Source organism: Mytilus trossulus, chromosome 8 (genome assembly GCF_036588685.1).
Source record: "Mytilus trossulus isolate FHL-02 chromosome 8, PNRI_Mtr1.1.1.hap1, whole genome shotgun sequence".
Classification (NCBI taxonomy): Eukaryota; Metazoa; Mollusca; class Bivalvia; order Mytilida; family Mytilidae; genus Mytilus; species Mytilus trossulus.
Genome location: NC_086380.1, coordinates 31,602,062 through 31,610,765, shown reverse-complemented (window position 1 = coordinate 31,610,765; position 8,704 = coordinate 31,602,062). Strand labels below are relative to the sequence as shown.

Here is an 8,704-nt window from a genome sequence, read left to right as displayed (position 1 = left end):
CGTTTTTACCTGTATAAGAATGATTTTCTGAGGATCAAATCAGTCATAAAATGATTTACCTTTGTTTCACTTTCAATGTTGACATTCTTTCCTTTAAATAACTGTACACATACAATTCAGTGGTTATCCATCTCAAGCTAAGGGGTTAAATTGAAGCTCAAATGATTATGGATTCAATGAGGTTGAATTATTCACTTGCAAGTGAATAATTCATAATCAATGTTTTTTAGCTTATTTTGACAAAATTAAACCATAATGGCTGCTAAAAGCGAATTGTAATTTCACAATTTGCATTTCAATAATGATTGAGCAAAGAATTTTTTTTTTTTTTTATATATCTCGTAGATAGTGCTCCTTTAAAATTATTAATTTTTGGATTCAATTAAAAAAAAGGAATTTATAAACATGATAAATGTGATGTTTTTTTTTTAGAAAAATTAATCATTGTCAATGTAAGCTTTGAATTATCAGTATACACAATCAAATACTGATATTGTCCGTCCCTTGTTATTTGACACCAACAATTTCTTATAATCATTGCTAAAACATATCGCAATAGGTTGATTCAGGCCGTCTTCTTTCTTTAATACCACTTCACTAGATGTCCCATCGGATGATAATCGGTGAATGTTGTTTGAATATCTTCCTACTACATAGATATATCCCTTTTTATCATTTGTGATCCCATCTGGTCCCTGTAAATTCCTAGAGGTGAAGTTGAATATAATGGTTCCATCTTCTTTCATGCAATATACATTGTATTTGTGAAAATCAGACAAATAAAGCTTGTCATCTGTAAAATGTAGAAAAAAGAAATCGCCTTCCCCTACTTTGTATGATTGAATTTCTTGCATATTTTTATTTAAAATATATGCTTTACCACATCCACCAACATAAAACTTATCATTTACCCAAGACACGCCATACTTTGCCCCATGTGGAATAGCTACTGCAGGAGAGGCTTTAAAATTTTCTATGAATTGTAATTTATAGTTTGTAAGGTTGACTACTATGGTCTGAGTGGTGCTGTTATATGCAAGCCCGCATGGATTACATCGATATTCAAGTTGAATACTGTTCAGACGATTACCATCAAAATCATATATATAAAGCTGATTGGATTCATAGGCGCAAACTGCAAATTTTTGTTGGTCGATGCAAACTATTCCTGAGATGCCATTTAATAGTGCTTCCCAGAAGGACAACACTCGTATTTCATGATGCAGCCTGAAAAACCTCGGACTTTTTGTTACTGGTATGTCAAATGATAGACGAAGCTTTGTGTCTTTGTACCTAACAGAACACGGGTGTGATGTTATATCTATTGATCCAATATCTAGATCCGATGCAAATATTGGTGTTTCCTTAAATGACAGACTTTGTTCCTGTAGCTTTGAAATGAAGTCCGTTATATTTTGGTTTTCAAATGAGAGAACACCTTTGAGTTCTTGCAGAAGAACAAACATTTGATTGTTTGATCCATTCTTCGACAAAAACTCCATTCGTTGAATTTGCTCATGAACCAATTTGCCTATTTGTTCAGCCTTGTCGCACTCGCTCTTTAGATTTGATACCACTGTAACTTGTAGATGAGATAGTTTTGACAATGCTGATTTCTCCATTTCTTCAGCTTTCTTTATTATGGACACCTTAGCTTTTGAAATAGAATTAACTATGGAAGCGCCATCGTCTTCAATCTTTTTGATATTACATTTTCTATTCTTGATTACCTCTTCTGTTGTTAACAGTATTTTTTTAAAATCATCTGTTGTATCAACAAAAAGGGCTGACGTTTTTATAGTCTTAGAGGCTTCTTTTAGAGGCAATACCTTATCACAACCACGATGGTCTGTAGATATGCAGCTTTGGCAGCAGAGAAAATCGTGATATGTACAATAGAAGTCCAAAATGAAATCAGAATGGGATAAACAGTGCTTCCGAGAAGACATTACTACAGCAGGCATTTCACGAGATGCTTCCAGGTCAGTCAGGTGATGAGCCATCAACATTTTAATGGTTTTGTGTGCCTTAACACAGTCCCTACAAAGAGTTTCTTCACAATCCATGCAAAACTTTATAGATGGTAACTCGCTGTCAAACCTTGCACATGGGACACATAGGGAGTTTGAAGACATCTCTGGAAAAAAGATTGAGCAAAATGATAACATTGGCACTAATTTTTGTGCAATATATGTCACATTATTGTATTTTTGAACTTCAGACATATTATAGTATTTGTATATATATATAAACTAAGAATATAATCACCAAAACAATTTTTTTTATAATTATATGAATCTGTCATACATAGTATAGACTGTATATTAATAGTTAATATTCGGATAATAAAAACAAGAAATACGATAAGCATCGCAATGAGACAACCATCTACTTCAGAACAAATGACAAGGACATAAACAACTACAGATCACTGTGCTGCCACCGAAAATGATGAGTTTAACCCATAACGTATAGTAAACTGTAAATTTCCTGGATTCAACATGTCAAACCGACAACCTGCTTTATGCTGAAATAATAATAATAATCAAAAAATGACTGACAGCAACAAACGACAACAACTTTATTACATGTGCATAGCCAGATAAAATCCCCAATATAGTGAGATTAAACGTGTGTGTTTATGACCGATCTTCAAGGCTCGGAAAGTTATGTAAAAGTACAGAAATAGAAAGAAAAAAATATTTATAAGTGTACTTTCTCATCATATCGATATAATGTCCTTCTTAAAGTAGAATACATTTTCAAATTTAAACTAAATTATGTGTAACTTATTGACAAAGTACATTACAGGTGTTCATAATCTAATGATTTACTTTGCTGTCCAAGGAAAATTCACACTTCACCTTCTTTTTCTATCGTTTTCAATCTGTATATTAATTAATACAAAATGATGGCAATAAATAGAGATAATAAAGATCACCTCCAGTATTTAGAGGGGTTTGTGTAGTTCAGCTTTAAAAAAAAAAGTTTGGTCGTATATTGGTATCACGTTGTCGTCGTCGTCAGCGTCGTCCGAAGACAGTTGATTTCCGGATAATAACTTTAGTATAAGTAAATAGAAATAAATAAAATTTTAACACAATGTTTATTACCACTAAATAAAGGTTTGGATTGATTTTGGGGGTTATGGTTCCAACTGTTTAGGAATAAGGGATAAAAAAGGGGCCTAAATAAGCACGTCTGTAGTTTTCAAACAATGCATTTGAGTGTAAAAATCTCTCTGAAATTATACCAAAAGTTTCCATTCTACAAAGGGATGGTTTGGATTTACTTTTGGGGGGTTATGGCTCATACCATTAAGGAATTATGGTAAAAAAGGGAAGAACAAGGTTTTTTTCTGGTTAAAGGACAATTGGAATGCAGTGAAAAAGAGGTAATCCAAATATAACATGTTTGAATACCTTTTACATTGCTTTTAAATAATGCATAAATATTTTTTTGTAATTTTGAGGTTGAGAAGTAAATTCAAATGGAAATTTGAATTGAGATTTATAATGACCAATCTTGAGGGAAAGTATTTATTGTTTCAAAAAAGGATTGGGAGGTACAAAAAAAAGGGAGGTGTAAAAAAGGAAATTGTGGGAGGGGATACAAATATTTAAAAAAAAGGGGTATTTTTTTTTGGGGGGGGGGGGGGGGGGAGGTGGTCGATAAAAATTTGTAAAAAAATAGAAATATTTTTAATTGTTGGGGTTGGGTGGTTTTGAAAAAGGGTAGGAGAATAAAAAAAGGGGGTAAAATATTTTTTGAGGGTAGTGTCAATTTGCAACAGCAAAGTGAATTGCACAAAAGCAAAACATTGATCAAAAATTAAAATCCTATAACCAATGGTTTACAATAAAGAAATGTTGTATTCTTTTAAGGGGATTGGCTGTTTATTTATTTTAAGAACTTGTGTTAAATGCATATGCTGATGAAGGAATTTATTTTTAGATATTTTACTATTAAGTTTTGCTGACCAAGGTTTTCTAATTTCAGCAATGACTGATGTCTATATAGAAGTATCTAAATGTTTGTTTGTTTTTTGCATTAGAGTGACCTCCCTGACAATGGTGTTGTTATATCTTTTTAACATGCAGGAATTATTGCTAAAATAGACCCAAAACAAGCATTTTTAAAGTTTCCAGGCAATGGCCTATGTTAGAGTACTGATATCAATAAAATTGTACTACAAGGTTTCATTCTACAAAGAAAAGACTGGGATTGAGTTTGATGATTAGCGCTCCAAGTTGGATTTTTAAAGTTTAAAAAAAGGGAGGGGATCAATATTTTTTTAAACGGTTCATATCTTTGTAATAACATTTTTCAAATTTTCAAACGAAGAAATCATCAATTGCACAGTATTGCGCATTAGATTAAAATCTTTGATCACATTTATTTTGTGTCAGAAACCTATATTATGGCAAAAATATCACAATCTAAATTCAGATAGTATCAAGCTTGAATATTGTGTTCAAATTTGCCCCAACTGTTCATGGTTTGACCACTGCGGTCGTAAATTTTTTGGATCAGGCTGCGCTCAACGAAGCATTTTATTATATCTTGGTTTGTATACACTTGTTTGTTCTGTTGTTGTTTTTCGTTTTAGCTCAGGTTTCTTAAAGGAAATTAGAGCTTTTGCCATCACTTGGAGTTTGTCGTCGTTCGTCGTCCGTCTGGTGTAAACTATTCCAAAGATCTTCTCTTCTGAAACCAATAGACCAATTTTAACCAAACTTTAGCTGCAAGATCCATAGGGTATTAAGACGAATGTTGGTGTTTTATTTTCTGTTGCGTCAGAAATATGACCTTGATGGATGGATATAGAACATAGAGGCAAAATGCAGTTTTGCTTTATATCTCGAAAACTAAAGAATTCAGAGCAAATCTGACATGGGGTAAAAGTGTTCATCTGACTGGTCAACATTGTAAAGATCTCCTCCTCTTAAGCACTAAAACAATGTCTGCTGAGCTTAGGCTGAATTAGCTGAAAGGTATCTAGTATAAAGATTTTTTTTTTTTATATGTTGTATAAAAAAAAAAAACATGTCTAAAATTAAAATAGAACATAGGAGTAAAATGTGGTTTTTGGATTATATCTCTGTAACCAAGGTATTTGAGTAAATCTGACAATGAGTTAAAGTCTTCATTAATGAGGACAAGATTTGCCTGCCCTGAAATTTTCAACCAAATGAATAACCGATTTTTATGCTATCTCCCCTGAGATGATAATTTAAAGAAAATTTGGCAGTTTTAATTGTTATCTTGGATATTATTATAGATAAAGATAAACTGTAAACAATAACATGTTCAGTTAAGTAAATAATTATCAAAAGTACCAGGATAATAATTTAGTACGTCAGACGCGCGTTTCGTCTACATAAGACTCATCAATGACTCTCATATCAAAATATTTATCAAGCCAAACAAGTACAAAGTTGAAGAGCATTGAGGATCCAAAATTCCTAAAAAAAGTTGTGCCAAATATGGCTAAGGTAATCTATTCTTGGGACAAGAAAATCTTTAGTTTTTCGAAAAATTCAAAGTTTTGTAAACAGGAAATTTATAAAAATGACCGCATAATTGATATTCATGTCAACACCGAAGTGCTGTCTACTGGGCTTATGATAACCTCGGGGACGAAACGTCCACCAGCAGTGGCATCGACCCAGTGGTGTAAATAGTAAAAAGTACCAGGATAATAATTTAGTAAGCCAGACGCGCGTTTCGTCTACAAGTAAGTGAAATGATCCAAATTAGTAAGGAGTTTTTGTCCTTTAAAGATAATTAGACATAATTTGTTCATCATGTTTGTTACTTTCAATATTCTTCTCTGAAACTATTGAGGCAAATTTAGCACAACTCCAAATCCAACAATTTTAATGGTTGTCATTTGTTGCTGTGTTTCATATCTGCTAAATTCGTTTATTAGTTGTAGATCACCTTTCCTAATTCCCGTGCAATATTCTCAGAATGCTTAATACTATCCACACTGGTTTGTGTCAGTATTTATTAATTTTACATTACACACTTAAATGCAATTTATACTGCACTCGTTCTATTTGAGCAGTCAAAATACGCTGACCGTATATTTCTATGACATATACAGTCACTGACCTGATATCACTTTTCCTCATGAATATTTAAATAGAAATTGCCGAAATTATAATTAATTATTCATACGACCTATTCAACCTGTTCTTGTTTCCAATGTAAACAACGACTCAAACTTATTTCTTTTGCAATTTTTAGACGAAAACATATTTCACTATAAATCATTATGTTTCATGTTTATTGTTGATATTTAATTAAAATCAGTCTAAATCAAATTCGTTCACCATTGTCATTTGATGGCGAGTTTCAATATGCAGGTAAAATAAATGTACATTTCATTGTGTTGTATATTTCTCTGTCTGCATGATATGGGGCCCTTTTACAAAAGGGGGAAGTTTCCAATTTTTAAATCAAATCAAAACATTAACACATTAAACAACACTTGAAAATGGTTTTCTAGATTGCAGTATAAAGACAATAATAGTGCATTGACTTGACATATCAACGATATAAGGATTCGGCCCGAAACAGGGGAAATGCTCGGCGCAGCCTCACATTTCCCCGTTTCTAAGCCTCATCCTTTTTCGTTGATATGTCAAGTCAATGCACTATTATTGTCTATATAAAACTTTGACGAAAAACTTAAATAAAAATATACAGGTGAGCGATTCATGCTCTTGAGAGCCTCTTTGTTCCCTTGCTTTTGTTTGTTTGTTTTCGACCTATGACTTTGAAGGTCCCTTTGGTATTTTTCGCCTCCCTTTTGCGAGGCCACGATGACCGAACTGATAATTATGCCACCGATTGATGGCTGATGATATCATAGTCTAGTGGTAAATATCGAATGTATATTTAGAAATATGACACGTTAAAGAACCTCATCAAATATATCAGGCTTACATTTTTACACTCTAGACGCACATTTCGTCTTAAAAAACATGTTATTGGGAGACGGATTTATAAATGATTTTCAAACTTGTTTCCGAATCCCATATTTAAACTTCATGTAACATTTATTCATTAATAAATACTGTTTAAACTAAAATACAGGTCAATGGGAATCCTTTTATGAGAATGAAATTCTGAGACGGAGTTTTTTTGGTATGTTTAACTCACGAGATAACATGTCACCCTACTTTGCAATAGTAATCATCTCTTTACAATTGATTGTATATTTAAACGCTTTGGATCGCACATACACGAAAAATTGAGACAGAGGGGAAGTAAAACTGCCATATTTTCCCAACTCCATTTGATAAACAAATTTTATGAAAATGTGTCAGTGTACTAGTATTCAAGGAATATTATGTTCTAGTGAAGTGAAATAGTCTAGCTTTGTATACCTTTTTTTTAATCTTCACTGTAATAATACGGGTCTTAGAGAAGGTCTCGATCTTCAGTATAAACAAAATATTGACAATGTGTTATACATAATCAAGTTACGACAGCGACACCCATTGACTTGCTGATAAATCACCTGTAATATCGATATTTTATATCAGCTTGTGATATGACAACTATTTTTAGACATAACTCACGGGTGTCAAACGGTTAATCGAGGGAAATGATCGTGAAAGAATATCTAACGGTGGTCAAGTATTGCAAAACGATCGAGAAAGCTTTGGTACCGGATCGTGAAAGAAGTCTAACCAAGAAGACATATGAAAGATCAATACATAGTATAATTTAATTAATTACATGGATACAATTACAACAAAATAAAACTGTCCGTCAAAATGGTTCAATATCATGATTATCAAGTGAGAAAATACAGTTGTATAATTACATAGTTTTTACAAAACAACAAAAGACAGATTGCTCCTCGACATTTCAATGGCATCAAAAATGTAAACAAACATGATTTTTTTCTTCTTAAAAAATTCGAATAAAATAAACCACTATTTCAATGAATCAAATGGTTCTCATAGTTATTTTGTATAGACATAATCTGATCCTTGGTAAAAAAAGAATTATTAAAACAAAATTGATTTGGCGGTTCGTGAAAGAACACGTACCGGTTTTTTAAGATCGTGAAAGATCTAATGCTATGAAGACGTTCAAATTATTCTTCTTTTATGTGATAATTAATAACTGTTTTTGGTATTGAAAAAACCTCTAGTGGCATGACTGACCCGGGCTCTTTTGTTTGTGTATATGGCTATAATCGTGCAATGACATTAGATACGTAGTAAATTATGTTTAAATTTTCAGTCTATTTGTCTGTCCTTTAGAAGTTTTGTTATCTTATACAAATTTAATATTGTTTTATTTTGTATTTATAACTTTGAATTCGCCCTTGTATGCCCATTATATTTATAAAGTAAAGAGCCTGAATAACTTTAAGCATTTCGAAGTATTAATATTTTCGAAAATTAAAAAGAAAAAGAATTAACAACTACGGCAATAAGAAAATATATGACGTCAATTGTATTTGATATATTGATATATTGAATATTAGTAAGATGTCTATGTCTGACTGTCGGTTAGGGTTCATATACTTTTAATCTTATGTTCTGCATTAATTGGCCAAACACAACTTTTACACTTGACAGTTTCAATGGCATGTAAGCATCGGTATACCTATATTTGGTGTGCGGGATGTTTGTAAAGATCTGTATGGCATAATGTATCTGACATTGACCTCTTTTTA

General features: G+C 32.2%; 1 protein-coding gene across 1 annotated transcript; it reads right to left on the bottom strand.

The window, feature by feature from the left end:
* Positions 1-467: 467 nt before the first annotated feature.
* On the bottom strand, positions 468-2,135 carry LOC134727583 (uncharacterized). Its single transcript, XM_063591963.1, has one exon. The coding sequence runs from the start codon at positions 2,133-2,135 to the stop codon at positions 468-470; it is 1,668 nt and encodes a 555-aa protein (XP_063448033.1).
* Between the last annotated feature and the right edge of the window lie 6,569 nt (positions 2,136-8,704).